The 22,757-nt window shown below is 37.7% G+C and overlaps 1 protein-coding gene across 1 annotated transcript in view; it reads right to left on the reverse strand.

Moving 5' to 3' along the window:
• Positions 1–22,757, reverse strand: part of SMYD3 (SET and MYND domain containing 3) — a 419,814-nt gene that overhangs the window by 336,055 nt on the left and 61,002 nt on the right. The window contains exon 5 of the mRNA XM_055714562.1: positions 20,259–20,395. Within this exon, the coding sequence (XP_055570537.1) occupies positions 20,259–20,395 (137 nt within the window). The remainder of the gene's footprint in view (positions 1–20,258; positions 20,396–22,757) is intronic.

The following is a 22,757-nucleotide window of genomic DNA, read 5'->3' on the forward strand; positions in this document are numbered from 1 at the left end:
TTGCTAGCAACCATTATACTTTGTTTCTGGGAAAAAAAGCATACAACTGCAGTTCATAATGCAAATTATTACAGCTATCCACTGAAATCAGCAAAGCTATCTGAATTTATATCTGTTACAGATTTTTCACATGGTATGAAAAGAGCATATTAGAGTACAAATATGACCAGTGCACATTATAAGCATAAAGATTGACAGTGATCACTATAATTTCATCCCTCCATGAAACAGCCATCCTGTTTAATAATGTGACCTATTAAAAAAATTTTCTAAAGCATTTTAAATGTATAAAATTTAATTTCACTCTAATAGAGAGTTTTAATTCTTATTCCTGTGAACGTGAGTTCCAATACAAGTCAATATATCAAGAATTCTTGCCTTAAGTTAATTTCTCCCCCAAATCCAGTGCCAGAGGTTAACCACTGGAGTGCTGTTCACCTTTTTCCAGCATAATAATAAAATACAACTTCAGTAATCTTACCCAGAAATGATCTTTTAAAATAAATATTTTAAAAAAACACTGACATTGAGAGTAAGGAGAACTACTGGCTACTTTATTTGCAGGCATTTTTGTAACGAGACTCAGTAGGTCTCAATCAAATCTGATTTCAAATAAAGATAAAAATTGAATATTTTACAATATTTAACTTTCTGCACCATGACACATGGATGGAAGGGGTGTAAAATGGAGAAACAAGCCAGCAGCCCAATGCAGGTGTATCCATACAGTCAAAAGATGGCGCTAGGATTGTCTTGTAAGCAAAGCAGGGTTTTGATCAGAGATCGGTGGAACAAAGTAACAATTTCAAGTCAGATCACATTTCTTCACTCACTAATATGGAGAAAAATCATTCTTCCCTTCTTTCAAAGGGTGTTTGAAAAGTCATGAGGAATTCCAGCAGCAGGCAGACAGATCACCAAGTTTTGATTTTGATAGAACAGGATTAACAAATTGTCATTTAAAGATGGCTATTCCAGGTCAAACCAAAGGTCAATGTGCAGCACAGTATCATGATTCTGAGCGGCCCACACCAGATCCTTTATGAAAAGGCATAGTAACAGCACAGATACAGAGGGATCTTTCCACTGATATATTCATGCCAGCACCCACTGACCTCTGCCTTAGGAATTTCCTGAGCCAGAGGCTGTATTCATCTTAAGAATGACAGTGACTTCTTTTCCAAGTCAGCAGCTCAGCAGTCACACCAGCCTAAGACATGACAAACCTGATGTTATCTTCTTCCCTCAGGCCTTGCCTTTTAATCTCCCAGCTTCTTACACAGGACTAACTACAACAGCAACACTGCATTAGAAACACCCTGTGAAATGGCTCCCACAGCTCCACCCAACTTACCAAAGACTGATGAAGTAGAGCTATCAGATCAGACCAACCAGATGGTACCTCAGATGAGCAAAAATACTCCACAGCCCAAGGTAACAGCTGTCGGGGCAGACCTGCCAGCACATAACTTCTCTGTAGCTGCCCAGCATCTTATATCCTATGCATATGGACCACAAACAAATAGATGAAGAAATCACCAAATGAAAAACTTTATTCACCTTCTTATACTCCCTCTCTTTTCCTTTTTCTGTCTCTCTTGCTTTCCCAGCAGGGAAGCAATATCACGGTTCAGACACACGAATGAGTTGCCGAACTTCAGCATAGCTCATGGGTCACCACCTGGCCCATGCCTGGAAACTTGCTCGGGTGCCTGTGTCCTTACCCTTAACTCACAGCTGGAGAGCAGAGCTAGCCTCCACCCAGTCGGAGCTGCTTAGCACCCTGAGGGACCTTCAAAGCAACCCATGTTTCCACCAGTGCCGACTCAAAGTCCATCATGCCTTTCAGCCTGTCTCCAAAAGCGGCCCGCAGCAGGAGGCAAGGGAAGACTCCATGAACAAGACAAGCGCTACTTTGGGTGAGACTTTGTTTATACGCTCTCCAAGGCTTTGCCGATTTGGCTCTCAAGGACATTGCAAGCCAGAGGTGATATTTTTTTTTATTATTATTGATGGTTTTTTCTTCCATAGTTTTAACCAATGCAGATCATCACAGATCTAACCATTCCACTGTTATAGGAACACAGAAACAAGAGATTCAGTTTTGATTAAATCTATTCTGTGTCATGCAATCCAAACTAGTTGTAAGTAAAAATAATTAAACATATTCTGTATCATTTCAGAATTGCATAAATCTCTTGGTCCATTTGATGTAGTGACCAAGCTGGGGAAGATTTCCACGTTCAAAGTACTAAACTGTCCAAGTGGAAGATTTTACTCCTTTTCAAAAGGATTTCGTTATAAACATTGCCATAAGATTCAAATTTTGTTTACTGTGAAATGCTAGATAAAAATGCAGCTGTGACTGGAACTCCAGCCCTTTTTCCACTGGTCTGCTGTTTCTCTACCTGGAGTTACTGGACAATATGGAAAGGCCTAACCCTTAACTCTGCCTTTCTTGCTCCTTTTCTCCATGAGTGTGAAATGGTTTCTTGGTTTTCTACTCAATTTAAAAACAGTTAGCATTTTCCTAATTGAAACAGAAAGAAAGCGTTGGAGTCAAACATACCAGAGTATTTATTCAAGTTCAAGGTTCAGGGAACAACAATATTTTAAATTATAATAGCATTAAAAATAAAAATAATATTAAAAAAAGAGTAAATCATTGCATTAACATGATTAGATCACAATATACTGACCCAGTTTAGCTTAATTTATATGATGTTAACAGGCCATTAGAGGCACCAGAGCTTTGATGTGAACTAGTCACCCTTTCAAATTGTTTAGTAATAGCACAAGAACAAATAGAGCCTCCCTAACAAAGCAGTTTCTGGAGGCAGCATTTAAATACCAGTCATGTTATTCAAAACAATCCAAATTGGCCTGCAAGAAGTTGACATAGTCCCTTTTTAATAAAGACAAATGAGCTTGAAAACTAATCAACATAGATTGTATTTAATCAAAAAAAAAGGGAAAAGTCACTATCAACAATAATATCCCTTTAAAGAGAGCCAAAAAGTCCGCCAGCTTTTAAATCATGCACAGTAATCTGCCGCAGTCGGATTTCCAAGGGCAATCCCAACCCTATAATTACCCAGTAGTCACAACTAGTTTTCCTGACAAAGCCAAGCCTACAAAGAAATATCAATTATAATAATTTTGTATTGAGATTATTCTTCACTGTGTTTACTAATGCAAACCCACGCAAATTTCAGAGAAATACTGAATGCCAAAAGGGATAAAAACATGAACGAATCAATCCTAGATCATGTCACACATGATTAACATTTCCTGCTTTCTAGTTCAGCTTTCATTGAAAGTCAATGATACATTGTAAATAAGAAAAAAAAGAGACCTATTAAACCTTATGTCGCTTCTGTGGCAACATATTTTTTTAAAGGGCAGAAATAACTCCACTGCACCCATAAAATTCATGAGGGATTTTGCTGAAAATTTCTACATCATGTGCTGTCTGGTCTTAGCTGCTAAAACAGTCTTCACAAAAGCTGTTTAGCTGATACCAAAACCACAGTAAAAATAAATTGATCATTTTTTATCTCTTGTTTTATCTCCACATACCGGTTTCTTGACACCCACAGGGTAGCATTTACCCAAAGAGTAAAAAGCAATTACAAATAACTGTAATACTATTTAGATTATGGACTTTCTAGTAATCCAGTAACACTGCAAGAAGAGAAAATAAAAGCTGTAGCAGAGTGTTGTATTCATTATACTCTGAACCATAGAAAAAGTCCCCTTTATTAACCACGCTCAAATAACCTTTGGATTGCCTCTTCTCTTTTCAATCCTTTCCAGCCCGTAGGAGATACTCCAGCCTACAGATCTGTTCTGCTTGCAACAATGCTTCCCTGCAGCCAGTAATTCCCACAGGATGCATCTCTAAGTGTGGTATCACCAGGCTCATTCAGACAGACCCATGAGAAAGTAATTTACATCCAAAGAGAGTGCTAGATCTTTCCTGTAAGAGCAGCAGTACTAAAGCTGTTTCTGAAGTTTAAGTATCACCGCCATCGTCGTCCTCTTCTGTGAAGAAGACTGAAAAAAACCCATTGATTTAAAGTCCTTGGGAATTCTGCTGTAATAAACCCACCACTCAAAGAATATCAGTAACATTATCGTAGCTTTGACTCTGCAAGATGTGCACAAGGCACATCTGAAAAATTATAAAGATTACTTTAAAAAGCTTAATTATTTCTTTCACTGTCATTGACCTATTAAAACTTCAACTCTCCTGGAGTTGAACTTGCCTGGAAACAAGTAAAAAACAAATACTTTGTATTTAATTCTAAAAATATTTTCAGCTTAGGCACTGCCAGATCCTTACATTCAAGTGCTTTTTGGGTTTCTGGAACTCACTTATTAAAAGAAATTTATTCAAAGTACTTTGGTGTAATCCAAAAGCTATTTAGCATAGACAGGTAGGCTGCTGGCAACAACTGCTGAAGCTTAAAATACAAGATATCAGGCAAGGTGGTTGGTCCCACATTAGAAGACATAAAAGGTAATTGCTTTTTTTAACTTGCTAACTACTAGAACAGCATATGAAATAATTTTTCATGGGTAAAGTTCATTAACACAAATAACTGCATAACCAAATTCTGTTTACAGGGTGTCTTTCATACCACATCATAGTTACAAATGGGTAAATACCAGCTGAACTTTTTTAAAGAGTGTATTTTCTATCCTTTACACTTTTGCATAAAAGTCCTCAAACTTATTTCCCAATTATTCAGTCACTAAACCACAAAGCACTCAAAAAACAAAATGTGTAAGAATTAATTTGAGCAATGTTTCAACCTCAAAATGAAGCAGTAAATGAGTACATTTTCTTCTGCTGCTTTTTCTTTCTCAAAAGAAGCTACCAATGATAGCTTCCTTGGCAACAAGACAAACACACAACATCGCTGATTCAAACAGCTAATCAAGGACAGATGTCTTGAGTATCAGAGCAGCCTTCTGCATTTCCAAGCACATCTTACTCTTCTACAAATAAAGATACTCCCATACCTAGGAAATCCAGCAAAATTCTGGAAGTAAAGACACAATTTGTTTTCCAGTGCATCTTTCTGTATTTTAATTATAGGTTCCCTCCTAGTTTGAAGAAAAAAAAAAAAAAAAAAAGAGCAGAAGCATTTGTCACAGCCATATGGAAGCATCAGAGAGCAAGAGAGATTTCATAGGAGATACTTTTAAAGTAGTTTTCATGCTAACTTCCAAAGCGCACTAGCACTTCTGGTAAGATGCTGAGTGCCTTAATTTATAACAAACACATCAATACTGTTTTCAAAGTGATTTCAGAGTCTTCTGGCATAAGAGCAAGCTTCATGACAGTTATAAAGGTCTTGTCTTAGGGATTCAAAGTTCACAGGTTCACATACACCATTCTGTATAAGCCACACATACAGAAGTCTTGTGTGATCTGTAAGTTTCCAGTTTCATTTTACCTAGAAAATACATCCTACATTAAGTAAAAAGCCAAGCAATCCTGATTTCACTTAATTTTCTTCTGTGTAACACATTCTAGTTATACATGTGAAACACTCATTATTGAAAGCTTTTTATAGCATAAGACTACAGTGTAAAATAAATTAGTAACACTATACTAATAGCAGTGCTAATTATTTCATCCTACCCTGTAGCAAAACAGTATGCACAACCCTGCTAGCTTTAACAGTTAATCCATGCTGTACATCTTCCACTGAAAATACTCATTGTGCCAAACAAAATTCAAATATAACACCTCTCAGAACACAGAAGAGCTAAGGCAGATCTGTGGAGGTAGATTTACTTACCAAGACAGAATGACATGTGAGAGGACACAGGCAGCTTCTGGCAACAAATCAGTGTGGAAAAAATTGAAATTTAGTTCCCCGTTTGTTCCTAAGCAGCGATGAGTACATTCAGATCTTGTCACTGATCCCATGAAATTGATGATGGAACTCCAGTGACTGAACCTCAAGTTACTGGAATCTCAACACACAAGGTTAAATGTAAGGCCACATGGTGGGGAATGGATACCCATGTCAAAGAGCACACACATGCCTGGCACATGGTCGCAGGACAGGTGTGTGCCTTGGCACATGGAAGCACACAGTGGGGCAAGGTCCCCGGAGCCCCGATGCAGTTGGAAATCTGCCTTCCAACAGGACAGCCCTCCGTCAGCATCTCCTTCTGGACCCCACGCAGGAGGCATTGGTGGACTCCCCAACCGCATCTAACACAAGGGGTATGAGATGAACATTATTACACTGTAAATGCAGGAAAAGAATGAGCCTCTGTGGCAATGCATGGAGCAGAACTGCATGCCCTGGCACATGAGCCTGAGGGTCCACCTCAGGGAGGCTGGATTCTGAGCTCTGGTTTTGGGAGTTTGGAGACCTCCTGAAGGTGCACACAGTGCATTACTATTGGTGGCAGCCCCGGTTTCTTGCCTTTTGTCAAGAAAAGTCTACACTCAAACCTGAGAAGGAGAAAGCCTGTAGAGGTATAATCATTCTGCCAAGGCAAATTTTCCCAGAGTAAAATTTTTGAATGCATGGGCCAAACCAGAAGTTGCAGAAATCACCCTCACCTCTCAACATTCAGAGAGAGTAAGTCAAGTGGAATTGCAAGCTAACTTGCAATCTGGGACAGAATGGTAGATAAACATCACTATGCAAAATTATCTTTGAGCTTTAAAAATCTTTCAGGCATTCTGGATATTAAAATATATTGGTTTGCTTTCCATTTAAACTTATAAAATCAGCGTTATTGGAAGAAAAGCAAAGTTGACTAAACAAAGCTAGCTACATTTTTTGAAAGGACAAAATGAACTTTGTAGGATGCCATGGTCAGATCTTCTACTGTATCTTTTTTTCTGAGAACTCTGCTTTACTTGGAGCGATAAATCGAAGTCACTGTGCCTCATTATTCTAAATTCCACTATTTATCATTACATAAATTTAATCAAGTCATTTGGTTGCATGAGCTAGAACAGCCACCTGCCCTCCCTCTCAAACATTCTCCAAATTTTCTGTGCAATTTTGATTCTAAATAGTGGCAAAAGCATTCATATACTCAGCGCTTCTCACTTGCTGAGTGATGAGTACTTGTGTTAGTAGCACTGTCATGACAGGGTAAGGTGGATGGAGAAACTTTTATTAGTCTAAAAGAGTTGTTCTGCCATAAAGAACTAAAACAATTAACATCTCCCCACTGGAAAGGCAGGACATGCACAACAAATACCCACTGAAAATTTTAGACACCAGGAAAAATCTTGCCAAACTGCAGCTACATACCTTGTTTCATATTGCTACATGAAAATAAATCATGAAATGAGACCTAAGAAGATTCCTAATCACTAACAATACTAATTACAGAATTAACATCAGACAATAGAGCATTCCCCACTTAATCCTAGATGAACTAAATACCAATTGCCACAAAAAGAATGTTACACAATCCTACCCTCACATCTTGGAAAGCTGGCTGTGAGAACTGTGGAGTTAAATAGTCCAGGAGAAGGCAGTAGATAAATACAAATTAACTGTTATTATACACCTGCTTGATACAACAAGCTTAGTGCATCTTTATCTGCCTGTGTACCACCTCCTCCCTTTACCCCAGCAATGCAAAAATGTAGTCCAGGGAAATCCTCCTCCAACCACACACTGACAATAAAACTCCAATCAAGTGTATATCAGCAAGATAGAGTGATTAAAAGCATATTCTGACATATAGTCACAACTTCCCACTTCCCCTTATGCATACAGGTTAATGCTAGTAAAATAATTAATATAAAACATGATGAGCTACACCAATGAGTAGGAAACCCACCAACTCACTCACTCTCCCCTCCTAAGCTCCATTTCTCACACTTAAGCACATTCACTTAAATTTCTACAAATTACAATATTCTCATCCCAAAAAATCAAGATGTTGCAAACAACAGTGCCCAAATGTCTCGAAGTTAACTGGAGAACGCTATGTTCCCCCCTAACAGCCAGGCTTGTTTTTCGCTTTGTGCCTTTCTCATGAGACCACATTTCCCTCATCCCTCTCACCTAGGAATGGAGTGACCAGGAAATTGAATTTGCAAAATTAATTTCTTGTGAATCTACAATATTTAGATAGTAGTAAAAAGAGTAGAATATGTAGAAACCATACAACTGTGGACCTACTAAACTGGGTTGGTTTGTTTATTTATATCATGGGCAGGTTTGCCAGCATAATTTGTATTCATTTTGTTGTTTGTGGTGCAATTTCTTGATTAGCAGATAAAGACTTTTGAAGAAATATACCTGGCAGCAACATGTTTGGAAAGCAGATGTGCATATGCTTACTCTTCTCCCAAACAGTATGCTACTTCATGGTCAAAAATCTCTCACTGAAAACATACTGTTCACAGCTTGGGACACCCCCAGCCCTTTTGATTCACTCTCCCAGAAGACCTGTACCAATAGATCACCGTTTCTTCCAGAATACACAAGCGAGCAGACACATCTTTACTTATTTGGCACGGCTTCTCTGTGTTTACACAATTTGTGCGGTTATGGAGATATGTTATCTCTCTGGTCTTGTACCCACATACAGATTTATGTTTGTCTTGCTGATGCAAGAACATGCACCATGATTCATTATCTACTGATAACACCTGCAGCAGCAGGGGCCATTGTGAGACATCAGCAAATCTACCTTAAATTCACCTGCTTCCAAGAAGATGCAAGTTTGGCAAATAAGAACCATTAATGCTGTACAAGATCCTGCTGTTACAGAGTATTTTTTGTTTCCAGGTTCTTATATTCTCTAATTTTGTGCCAAGATATTATAAGGACTGTTAAATAAATAAAACACAGGAAGCATATCCATTAACATTTTCATTAAGTCAAAAAGTCTTTTAGAGAACTCTGTAAAGACAGAGTTCACCAGGAAAAACATTTTTCAAAATTGCAGTTAACACAATTACCCCAAATTGCTTCTATTTTTCACACCTTGTGGTTCATGCATGCTGAAGATGATGGTAAACATCTTACTGTAATTCTTAGCAGCCACTGTTAATTCATCTCAAATATATTCTTCTTACAGGAGATGGTTAAATATACTTCTTGTTTTAACTAACAGGTACAAGGACAAGGTATTAAGACAGCAAGCTGAATTCTTCCCTTGGTCATTCTTGCCATCAGTCAGCTGTGGAGTCGGCCTAGTTACATGATCCATGTGATCGTACAAATTTTGGTCCTGAGTGTCATTGTTGGCAAACTACAGAATGGGGGCAAACTGGTAAAGTACCGCACTAAGTTTTACCACTGTAGCTTGTTTTCAGAATTGGGCTTTTCAGTCAAATGAACTGATGCTTACAGCAAAAATTACTAGCTGACTGTCTGATACATCTAAAAAATTCATTTAATGGAAAAAAAAATTACTATGGAACAAGAAACATAATGATCTTGTATTATTAAGACAGCAAATGCTGTTGGACTTTCACCTGTCATTGGTCCAAACTCACTACAAAAATGCCAACACTATCATTATATTTTTAAGACAAGCTGCTTCTGCAGCCAATATATAACGTTTTAGAAAACTATAGACATACTTCACTTTAATACACAAGAAAATAAAGTCAACATAAGCAACATTAATTACAAAACCTAGGGGAGTGAAATCTCTCATTCAGAGAGATGTTCATTTCAGATTTATGCCATTAAAATATCACCAGGATGATGGATATTGTCTCAAGTTAAAAAACTCAAACACATAAAAACATTTTAGAAGTTGGAAGTTTAAAAGCAAAATCAGTGATTCTATGCTGTTACTGAAGTTTCTCACTATCAGTGAGTTTATGGAATTTTATCTTGTATTCTGTAAAGTATAAAAGCAAACATGACTCTTCAAAATATTAGACAGCACAATGCATACAGTGCAAGTAGCTGTTTTAAATACAGATTTTTTAAATTTGAGTGCAAGCTTATTCAGTAAGGCTGAAATGACTACAGAACAAGGAGCATGTCACCATTTCTTGGCCTATATAGTTTCTGCACAGCAATTTGTGCACCTCCCTCCCTTCTTTACCATCTTCCCAGGATAGAGGCCCAAATAGGTAAAGTATTTATCACACACAACGCTGAATGAACGTGGACAAACCAGTAGGCTGACACTTCACCATTTCTACCTACGCTAATCGCAACACATCATCACATCCTGTCTATTTACATGATGAATGTAGACAGCTCTGACTTCAGTGATCTTGTGATGCATGGAAATACCCATCAATGAGTGGAAGTCCAATCCAGTTTCCTCTGAAATTTGAGTGAAACCTTGTCCTTGATAGTAATAGAAGAAGAAAGAAGATGAATTTTATACTTTTGAGTACATGCAAAGCACAAGGTTGACTGACAGACTGAAAAATGTTCTTGTAGGATGGGAGGTGGAAAGGAGCTTCAATCTTGCATTTTTTCTATTTTAAACTAGAACAATACCTTCAAATTTCCAAAAGCGATTATAAAAGCCTTAATAGCATCTCACATTTACTTTAAATTCAGAAGGGAGATACGTTCAGATCCATCATCTGCAGTATCTATGACATTAGGGACACATCTGATTGCACACATTTAAAACTTCAAGAAGTCTACAACCAGCACAGTAAGTTTCAAAGGATCTCTAAGAAGTGGTGCAACTGATTGATGCTTATAGGTATGAAAAATCTAGTCAATATTTATACAGTCAAGAGGAAAGGGGTGGGTTTGGAGGAAGAAAGAAAAAAAATTAAATCACTAAGGCAAATTAGACGAGCTCATAAAAAACCCATCCCTGGATCTGCCTCTGCAACTTAATCAACATCTAACTACACGAGGACAACATGGCAACTACCAGGGTAGGTGTGTAGGGAGATGCAAGAAAGCAAGCTACGACAAATCATCGGGCCTGTTGGTCTGAGAGTTCTTGCACCTTGCTCCGCAGTACCTGCTGCCAGCCACTATTATGGAATAGCTATACCCACTGCCATGCCAAGAAGCTGCCTAAATTAGACTGTGTCAGCTTCAAGTTGCTGTGGTACAAGCCAAGTGATCTCCGGCCAGCTCACAGTGTATCAGCACTACAGCTGCTTTGTGACTGCTGCTCACCCACACCAAAACACAGGACAGTGGATCAATTAAACAGTGATCCTGACTCAGTGCGACTATTGTTTCTTTCTCCATCTTATTTCCACAACAAACTCAGGAGTAGTTTTAATGAAATAAAACACACCAAAATTATTTTAACATCATAAGCACAGTCTTAATAAAATAAATATATATCCATATACTGGGGAATAGGGAGAGAACACACCTTTAACGACTACATTTCATGCAGGTAGGTATCATTTAATTGACACCCTCTAAAATGCCATACATGTGACAGAAGTTGGCTCACCTTCTGTTGATATTTAGATCATAACAGCTATTTAACTCTACAGGATAACTTTGTCAAAGTTATCCTCATTCTCAGAGCAGCTCTGAAGCAGCTGAGATAACAGCAAGTCACCAGTAACACCACAAATACATGGTTCCCCATCCTATATGCAAAGAGCATGCTATTTTTCAACAGACTATCAATCTAATCCAATGCCATTCTGGAAGGAAAATAATTTTTAGCGTTTTCATCTATTAAACATGTTAAACAAGTCTCAGAGCTGATTAATAATCCTGCCACACAGAATTCTAGCTCTGCTCACAGCCAAAACAAACAAGCAAAAATGCTCTAAGCAACCCCACTGCAGGTCATCCTAAAGACAAGGCTAGAGCAGTTTGCTGCCAACAGCATTACAAGCAGTTATCAGGCTTATCCTCCTCAATTAAAGGCTTTTAAAATTGCTGATAGAGGATGTAAGTGTTTTTCACTTACTATTCAGATCTTTACTAAACATCTCTGTGACCTTGTCTCATGCTGGCTTTTCCTAAACATAGAAGGTGCCTCACCCCACATATTTTTGTGCATGTATTCCAGTTGACGCAGCCACTAAAGCTTTTTGTCATTACAGTTTCCAGTTCACTTCCATAAGGGTGCCAGAAAAGAGACTGATATATATCACATGTCAGAGACCATTAGCTTTTTAAGCACTGCGTTTTGTGGATGTGCTCTGAGCAGCAGTGGGCAAAGTAATGATAATCAAGTCTCTGGCCACCTGGATCCTTTTCAGTCCTGCACAACACTATCACAGCTCTAGACCTAAACCAGACAGAGGAGAAAAAAAAAATATTTAAAAGTGAGAGTTGCAAAATAGCCTACACTACACTGCCATTTATTTCTCAAGACTCTTTTCTGATGTATTGCTTCCAACTTAGCATGACATTAGAAAAAAGTTCAACTGAACAAAAAGTGCTTTCCTCCCCCACTCCCCACCCAGGCTCACTCAAGGCAGTGACTTTTCTAGAACCTTATGCTTTTCAATCAGGGCTTAATTAATGTCCTTAAAAAACAGTCTTTTCTCTTCTCTAACCCCTGCCCTCCAAAAGCAAAGCTTTCCTTACTAACACACACAACCAAGTTACTACAAATTCTGCCCAACCACTCTTTGTTTTAGAACTCTTCTACCTCATTTTCTACACCTGGTGTTTGTTACACTACAGACAGTTTGTAAAACAGATGGTGCACACTACAACTAAACAAAGGGACCTGCATTATACCATAAGCTCAGTTTGAAGTATTGTAGTCTTATGGTCTTACTTTCATTGCACCAAGCTTTGTTAGCAAAAGCTTATAATTTAATTGTAACAACGTTGTTCTAATTTAAAATCAGATAGGATGGTTAAAGCCTTGTTTCATGGTCTGGTACAATATCCTGTTGCTCTTGAAGGTAACTACTCTGACTAAAAATTAAGATAATTGCTATGGAAAATTATCTCCCCAAATTTTAATTCAATGGGTAAATAACAGGAAATAACTAAACCTGAAAAATCACATTAGACAGAAATAACATCCTGTAAAAATGCAGCTTTTATTGGGGGGGGGGAAGGGGGGGGGGGGGTGTCTTCTCAGACTGTTTACTGTTGAAACATTTCTTCCCATTTTATTAAAGTTGTTACTTTTTTCCCTCTAATTTCTATCTACACCATTGCTTCCAAAACTGATGCACAGTGGTTGCCGCTTCCTCTGCAATCCTGACTTTAAGAAAGAACACCTACTTAACCAAACTGCATGAGAATCTTAGCAGCAGTATAGAACTAGCTCTGCAAAATTAAAGAGATGCAACCCAAGATGCAGGCTCTTATTCACAACTGTTCCTATTCCAAGTGTCTTTACACTTACTCACTGCTACATTGTGGAAACAAGCAGCAGCGTGAGACTGCTACGCTGTGCGTTAGGAGAGATGCAATTCAGTTCTGATTGCCCTACAGACCTCTTATGAAAAGACAGCCATACGGCTGTTCTCTGTCATCCTTACTGCTTCCTCAAAAATTATATTTGTCTGCTACACAAGAAAATTTTAAAGAATAGTTGATAAGTCTTCAAGTTCTTCTTAAGCCTTATCAGAAGCACTGTGCAAGTGAAAAGCACTACTGCAATTTAATAAACATGCTGAAATCATAAACAGAGATAAATGAAAAACAAGGTCAACTTCAGATTTTCAACTTACCCCTACTCTTTCAAGAGTAGCAGAACTGACAGGAGAACAAGGGATACCAGGCAGACAACCCAGTGATTCCAGACCAAGTAAACGAATTGTTGAACAGCCCCAAGACCTTCCCTACCTTTCCTCACTACAAAACAACCTCCTGACTTTTTTCCTCCTCCCTGCACTTATGAAATATCATCCTTCCTCAAAAGACCTAAGATGCAGAAGGCAAGTTATGCCAGAAATTAGTCTGCATTGTGGACTTTTTCTAGTGCTGCACTCAACTCTAGGGGACAAATTGCTCTGCCCATCAGCTGACACTGGCTCACCCAGGCTTGCACAAGCCTGTCCAACAAACCAAAGGGAACCATTTTGGCAGGAAGCACGTGTGGGCACCCAAACCTTTCTAATGCCTCAGTTAATGGATCATTATAAAAAAAATGAATTTAAAATGCTGAAGTCAAAGTATGGGAACAATAAAATCCAATATTCAATTAAATCTTGGTTGTTGGCTATTCTGCACAAACCAGTGCTTAGTTTTCTCCTGATACATTTAGCTTTTCCCATTTCCTTTGGTTCTACATACTGCACAAGCAGAGGCTGACCTTCACTAACTCCCCTCTTGCTAGATAAGACAGCTCTACAGAACCAACAATAAATGTTTGGAAAGTGATCATTCCTGTCCTCTGAAAACAAGTATAAAGGTCTACAAAAATTAGTTTTGTTGTGCTCCTATGGAATACACTGGAAACAGAGCACAGAAAAATTATCCTGAAGTTATTCAGGCAGTAACTGAGCACAGTATTTCTGATGGCCACAAGTCAGCTCTTAACAGCTGTAAGTGTGAAGCTTTCACTGGCTTAAAACTACACACAGAGAGAACAGGAGAGAGCGCACAACCATCAACAGAAATACTGAATCAATAGTACTTCAGATAAAAAGATAACAGATCTCATGTTAATAGATTTAAAGATGGTAATAGTCAGAGAAAAAGGTTCTGATATAGTCTGATGAGCAGGAATATCTTTCTCCAACTCAAAAATAAAATAGTCAAGAAGATTTGTCTATTGAGCACCTAGGCTCAATAGTTTCCTGGGCCATGACTAAAAATAAATCTGTCAGTACTGGCCTGATCTTCAATTTACCATAAACACAAAGGTTTGCATGACACAGGGTAGCAACATACATTAGGTCTGAATTAAACAAAAGGTGGTGATGGATAAACATGCACTTGTTTTTGTCACCTCCAGATAAAGAACTTCATGGCCTCCTAATCATAGGGAAACTGAGAAATGCATCCAGAGTTAATTGGAACAGCCAACCCGGCATCAGAAAGCAACCTTCACCTGTATGCTTTTAACAATTCTTAACTTGCTCATAACTTTACCCTTAACTTTATCCTAATAATTCTTTTGACTTTCTTGATACAAATCACTTTCGTTTCCCTGCAAACATGGTTTACTAAGTTAACTAATGAATCCTAAGAGTAGCCTACTGAAAAGTGTTGCTAAAGAGTATCTTGACCAGGCAGGCTTATCTTGTCTTCAAAGGTTTTCTTAGAAAACATGTGCTACCTGATGCCTGTAAGATCTGAGGGAGCAATGTGGAGATCAAACATACTTCTCCCAGTCATATCATTAAGTGAGACTATTTCCTTCAACTTGTACTTAAAAAGATACCCAAATATATTACCATAATCTAGTATTCAGACTTCACTAAGGCCAAGTGACACTGCTCAACTCCCAGTTCTCTTCTGCCTATGCAGATGCATACCAAAAACCCTTTACCATGATTTTTTAAAATTTGTATTAATACCTTTTAAGCTGAAAAGGAACTCATTCAAAGCACTGAGTGGAATAAGTAGTAAGGTCTGAAACTTAGAAGAACAAGTAAACTATATTTAAATTTTGATAAGAAGAATAAACAAAGAATTTTAAAGGGACCAGGGCACTTTGTCTCTTGAGGCATGTACCCCTGCACTTTACAGTGGCCTCCTTACTACTTCTGTTAAAAATACAATCAATTATACCAACAGCCTAAACAGAAAACCAGTCTTTCAGTTAAAACTGTCTGTGGGTACACAGAGACTAGCATACAGCGTCAAACTTGTTTCTCTTTTTCACTTTAATTTCAACTTCACAAACCTTAGAAAAAAAATGGTAGAAAACAAAAAAAACCCCTGACATATAAAAGATGCACATATGTTCCCGATGTATATGGATACAGAGTTTCATCCTATGCTAGACTTACATCTCTTTGCTCACTTAGACCTGTTTTTCCTTTGTCATTGATTTATGTCGATTCTAAACTGATCTGAAAATGAAAGAGTAGGGCTGCACCTGGGAAGAGGGTGGTGGGCAGCAGACCACCAGCAGAACATGAGGCATATTCATCCCTCACATATATAAATGCGTGATGTTTTTAGTGACCTGACTGAAAGCAGCCCATCTACTTTCAAAGTTGAATCTACTTATAAGAATAAAGTGGCAAGATTGGAACTGTAGGAAAGATTAAAACTTTCGAAAAGCTAAAAATTCTCTAATCCCTATCACCCTATGTGCAATTAAGATACTGTCCAGAAAGTGAAATTTTGCATAGCAGAAAAATTAGGGAGATCACTATTTCAGGAGTAAAATATCATTTGTGCTCTATAGATTTCCCAAGAATCTTGAATCCAGCACCCTCTTCCCAAAAATTTATGAACTGTTTCATAAAATCATCTTTTAGAAAACCTTCCATTTCCAAATAAATTCTGTTTTAAGATTACTAAACTGCTCTAGAAATCTGTCATGTTACAGTTCATTAATGTCACTGAATTTTACTACCTTACTGTTACTTAATGACAGAAGTTGCATATATCTTACTCTTTTTTGTAAATTTGAGGATTTGAAATTAGATCTTTAAAACAGCTACCATTTTATCTAACATAAGAATCTCTTCTTTTTCTTATTAATTGAAAAAAATATTATTTTTTCCAGACAATTTCATAATGCTCAAAAAGTCAATTCAGACACAGTATGAAACACAGTATAAGTAGTTGCAATTCTATGTAAGAGACCAAGTCTATATTTGGTCTATAAAAAGAGTTGTCTTAGGCTTGATTCCAGTCAGTGGCATCACTCACAGTTTTACAGTCAACATGCAGATTTCATTCAATGTCTTAAGTAGCTTACGTGGTTCTGTCTGCTATTATGAAAAGAACCACAAATGTATACAAAAAAAAAATTAATTCCTTATCCTGCATCCATAAAATGTCTCACAGGATTCCAGGCCACTTCCTCGCACATGTAAGTAAAAGCTGAAGAATAAAAAGCAAGGACTGATTTTATCTCAAGGTTATGGAAACATCATTAAACCATAAAACCAGAGTGTCAAAAATTTATCTTGACATTAGAAAATGTCTCAGTGGAGTTAAAGCCTTAACACGTAATTAACTGCAGATAATTCTGTTTAATACTGAGGATCAGAATTTAAAAACAGTCACAACCTTGATAAGTGGCACGCTAACTAACTTGGAGCTTCCAAAGAGTGATCAGATAGCAAGAATGAAAAAATCCAACTCCTGCTTAAAGGACAGTTGATTCAAAAGCAAATTTTCTAATAAGGACAGGGCAACACTGTCAAAAAGGAAGGTATACCACCCTTCTGAAACAGCTCTCCATCCAGTACAGCTGATGCTTTCCACACGTTTTATGCAAACTCAACATACAGTGGGGTGCAATTCTATACCCAAAGAAAGAAATGGCAACACTTGCTTTGACTTTTGATGGGAAGATTCCACAAGTCTGCACTCAAGGGGACTCTCTGCTTATTAAGTGTCACAAGCAAGTGACTAAAACTATAATTAATTTTCACAAAAGCAAGAGCAATGGCCAGCAGAGAAGGAGGACTGTTTAAAAGAGCTTCCGAGAAACTCTTTTGACCTAAATCAGGTTGGAGATTTTCCAAGAACTATCTGGAATTCAGTCATCTCACTGCAGGACTGCAGGACCATTTCTCCCTTTTGTCTGGCTGTCTGCTTATTTTCCTTCTTGAGGATTCAGCATCAAACAGAATAAAAAATGACCTTTGACTGGATATTTTTGTGGCATGCAATGAAAGAACTGATCCAAAAAAGTTCAATGTTAGAATAAGCACCTACTGAACTTGAAAGGAATTTTGGAAGAGGTTGGGAAAACAAGATTACATCTTGAAGTCATGTATCTGCAGTATTTCTTTATCTATGACCACACAGCGAAGTCATCACAGCTGGTCTTTTTTAGAGTTACAATACAGAGAAAAGACCACATAAGTCTTTTATCAGAGACTTTGCAATTCCAAAGCCTCAAATTTTACCTGCTGGGAGTAAGCATCCTATTCAGCTTAAGGGGAAAAACAAAACAAAACAAACAAAAAACCAACAAACCCACAACAGTATTTTTTGCATTGACATTCAGCTTTTCTTCCAAAAAACAGTCTATGGAAGCGACAGAAAATGCCTGCTGCTACCTCACATGGGATGGGGTCATATTAAAATCATATTTTAGTATAATGCCATGCTTCCTAACACACTTATTGAACAACCAAATTGGGAAGGCTATAAATTACCACATGGAAAATTAAAATGACAATGGAGCTTTCCAAAAAGCATTGTGTTTGACAGAACACCAAATGAGGTACTAATTTTACTCCCATGTAAAGCATATGAGTATATTTAGTTGACAGCTCCTTTCTCCCTACCAACTCACCTGTTGTGCCAGATTCTTCTTTCCCTTCTATCAATTATTTTTATTATTAGTGATACGAAGTACCTGTACCCATGATAGTTCTATATCATTTGCTGTCCTTTTTCCTAGGAAAGACTGTCACACAGACTCAGCAAAATGAGCAAAAGAAGGAAATGAGACCTACTTTAATGGTCTGAGAGCCTCTGAATTTCCAGAAGGAAAAAAAAAAAAAGAAAAGTCAACAACAACTTAAAAACTCTGTACTTTGCAGTATATTCAATAGGGTAGGGACAAATTCACAGGCAATATAAGGAATACATTGAGTTAAAAATATCTTTGTGATAGCGATGCTATAGTGGGACAAACGCTGTCATTAACAGGAGCATTCTTAGTTCTCCAGTTATCAGGATATGGAGCTGGGAAGTTCTGACTTTCATTCTGCCCTTCATGCCCGCTTGCACCACCTTAGTAAAACACATGTGAGGGAAGAGGAGGTGCACATACGTTCAGATGCTTATGCATGTGTGTACATAAAAAAAAAATTAAAAGCTTCGATCTTTTCTTCACTAGTGCTCCAATATATTGAGCAATCATCATACTGCTCCTGTAAAACCACCACAGCCAGCTTATCTTAAGCTTATTATTACATAGAAGGCAACAACATTTGTGAAGAATTTCTTACAAGTTGCGACTCAGTTCAAACCGGTTAGACAGTGATCATCTTCTGATACTCAAGTTTTATCTTCAGCTGTACAAATCTTCTAAACCAGATAACACAGCATGTGTATTTCATGTGAAATGTATCTAACATAGACCAAACCAGCATGCCAACACAAGACAGTAAAACAGTTTGAGTGGAGACTAAGTAGTGCATAAAGGTTTTTATCTACAAGTCCTTTTGGCTGAATGTATTTCAGCCTGCATTTTTTTTTTTCAGGAAAATTCAACTTTACATCCTAGCAGTCTAATCACCGATTAAAAAAATCCAAAAAAACACTACAGTTGATTATATTATTCCTACTCCTTCTGTCCATAGCAAAAAAGATTCCACGATTGTGCAAACAAACTTAAAAAATGTAAAAACCATATATTGCGTGTTTATTCAATGTCTTTTAAAAAGTCTCTTATTTATAACAGAAGAAAAACATCTAAGAGTTTGACTTGCTGCATAAGAAAATGTTTATTAAAACAAGTAAAACATGCATGAGAAGATAAATCTTATGGTAGAATTTATCAATAAATTAGAAATCAAAAAGATGAAATCAAGTTAAAAACTATGACTATTCTTCATCGGAATTATTTCTGCTAGTATTGTTTGAATTAAGCTTTCAGAACTGAAAGCAATAAAATATGTACAGCAAAAGCCAACAATATTTAGTTAGTAACATAACAGACATTGTACATATTGTGGAAATTAATTTCTATTACTTTACATGTAGCCATTCAGAATAGATGATCCCACAGCCTCTGAGAAGGCAGTTTGTGGGATACAGTACTGTCACAAACACTCGTTAGCACATACCACTAAATGACATAACGGGATGGGAGTATATGTACAAAGATATCGTACTTTGCAAAAAAATTCTAGGCTAAAGAGTGATCCTATATGTTCTTTAACATTGTGGAAAAAAATTACTGAGGTTGATTGACTCAACTGTTTTTGAACTTGTTTGGTTTTTAATGCAAATTCCTCCACCCGCCAGGAGCTTTAATATAATACTTTAAAAATGGAAAAGAAAAAATATCCTCTGGCTGCTGCCTTAATTTTGAAGTGTTGCAATTATATAAAAGCTATACTTCTGCTTAAATACTGAGTGAACAGAAAAAATTAAAAGTTTGATTTAACTTTGTCATATATCATATTCTGGCTGTATCTATTGAACTCCCAACTCAAAAATAAATCAAGAACACAAGGAAAGGATAATTTATGGGTTGTCAAGCAATCACATTTTAACACTTACTTTTGTGAAGATCTGAAAAAAGTCAGTCGCGGGTGGCAAGTGAGACGCATCCTGGATCTCTGTTTTCAAATACAGTTGCAACGTCTGCGCAAGGTGCCTGAGGCCATCTTTCATTTCTTCACTTAACTGTTCAATATCTTAGAGGGAAGGGAAAAAAGCACACCATGTCATAAACAGAACCTTTCACCAACATTTTAAAGATGTCCAATGGCAGCCATACAGTCTAGACATTTCCAGTCCCACAATTAATCTTAACAGAGGGCAATTTTGACGGGAGGGCGGACATTTGTCATTTTTTGTGACAGCTACCTCTCAACACACAGAAAAGTTTATCAGGTTGCTCCTGCCATATCATAAGAATGCAATGGTGAGTTAAAGATCAAAAGCCAATAGATAAAACAGAGCTGTAAGCAGATATAAAGCATTAGATATGAAAATTAGGCATCTAGGTTTGTAACATTAAAAATGCACTCTTGAAAGTTTATGCAGCAGAACCTTCCTCCTTGCAGCTGTGTGTATTATTATACTGTATTCTCCATAGATGTCAGAAACACTTTATGCCAGCAGATAAAAAGGGTATTTTAGAGACAAAGGTAGTTTCCTACACAGCAGCTGGTAAACAGGATGGGTATGGAAGAATATTAAGCAAATATCAATTTATTAAATACTAAGACACCATTTTTCATGCTTTACAGATAGGAAGCCTGAAGCAGAAAGAAACATAGTGCCTTATCTTCTAATGAAGTGATCACACATGCATCAGGTCACTGGTAACATGGAAAGTGAAACTCAGCTGCCCTAGTAAATTCAGTGCCCAATTACCCCACTTCACATCATCTTTTTCCTTCCAGTTAGCACAAAACAATGGAAAATGTGAAGGTGAACAGATTCAAGAATCAGTCTATAACAAAAGGCAAAGAGGATTATCATGGACTAGGAATGAATTTCATCTCTGCATAATGATGAATTGTTGTTTTATTTTAAACATCTATTCTTAATGGAAACAGAAGTAACCTTTTACCAGGAAAGGTTCTTCCCAGACTTTAGACCCAAGCTTGCTGGCCTCCTGGAAGGACAATTCAAGATCTGTATTCCTCTTTAAAGCTAACTCCTAGTCACTCACTTAAAAAGAGGATGCAATTAAAGCAGATGTCACTGAGTTTCGTTAAACAGCCGTCTGGCACGTACAATACTGGGGTTTCTGTGCTTTATCCCACCTGCCATCCCTCTGCTTGAAGATACTGGCTGTTTTGTTGGCTGTAAATTGGCTATCGCAAAGTTTCCCTTCCACACATACCACACAAGCGAGCTGCTTTAATAATCTCCTATGAACTACTTCTGGCAGAGCACTAAATGCTGGCTTACTAAAATGACCAGTACCCATGGTACCAGCCAGGAGCCTTCCAGTGGAACCAGCCACAATTTTCTTCTAGTTTGGTGTGGGTTTCCTTATTTGCAAACACTTTGGTTCCGTTTAGACTTTCTCTGGAGTCACTGAGGGCCACCTTGCCTCGCTGAATGAGGCGATCCTACCAGTACACTGGATTATGGCAAATGTACCCCTCCTTCATGCTACACACAGAGTTCAAGAAACATCTATATTATCTATCTGTTGTTTCCATCTCAGCATAAAGTAACGCTTTCCAAGACCTGGACTAATTCCAATGGTCAGTTGTTGCTGCTGAAATGCCATCTACAAGCCATGCCTGGAGTGACTCTGCAACATGCTGAGCAAGCAATGCCTCCAGAGGAATCTTAAGAGTGGTGCGCCCCTACCAGATTTAGGGAAGGAGAGACATGCTCTCCCAGAATAATCAGATTCAGCTCCTCACAAAGTTCAAACCAGTTAGTACTAAGAATGCTGAGATATGCCTCTCCACACCTGGCACAAAACGCACCTAACTAAAGTGTTTGCCTTTTTATAGCTACCCACAGCACTACCCACGTGCATCTTAACAGTGTGGACATTTGAGGGTGATCATGCAAACCAGAATGAATGTACATGTTAGAAATCCAGACATGTGGGCTCCTCACAATGTATGGGAATCTCTGGTATAGAAAAGTATCATATCTATGAGGACTGTATCCGCAAGAAAAGCAGAAAACATCTAGATGACTGGAAAAGTCAAGTTTAAATATTTTTTTAAAGAAAATCATAAACATATACTCGTATTTCTTATGTAATAGTCCTTTGAAACTAAAGATGCTGCTTCTTTCAAATGTAATCTTTCAAGACATCACCTCATTCATCTTAAGCTACCTGACAAACATTGCAAAATGTATTACGACAAGGAGAGGAAGGCAAGATTTGCTTCACTGTTATCAAATAAAAACTCTAGAATGGTGAAGAGGATTCACGTAAGCAGCATGGTATAAATGGACACTGCAGCTTAGGACAGATACGAACAAGAACACCAACTCCAACTGGAACTTCAGGGAGAACTGACAGAGATGAGAGCAGAATGCAATCATTCATGTTGGAATCCGTCCAGGACATCA

This window comes from Falco cherrug, chromosome 6, assembly GCF_023634085.1.
Source record: "Falco cherrug isolate bFalChe1 chromosome 6, bFalChe1.pri, whole genome shotgun sequence".
Lineage (NCBI taxonomy): Eukaryota > Metazoa > Chordata > Aves > Falconiformes > Falconidae > Falco > Falco cherrug.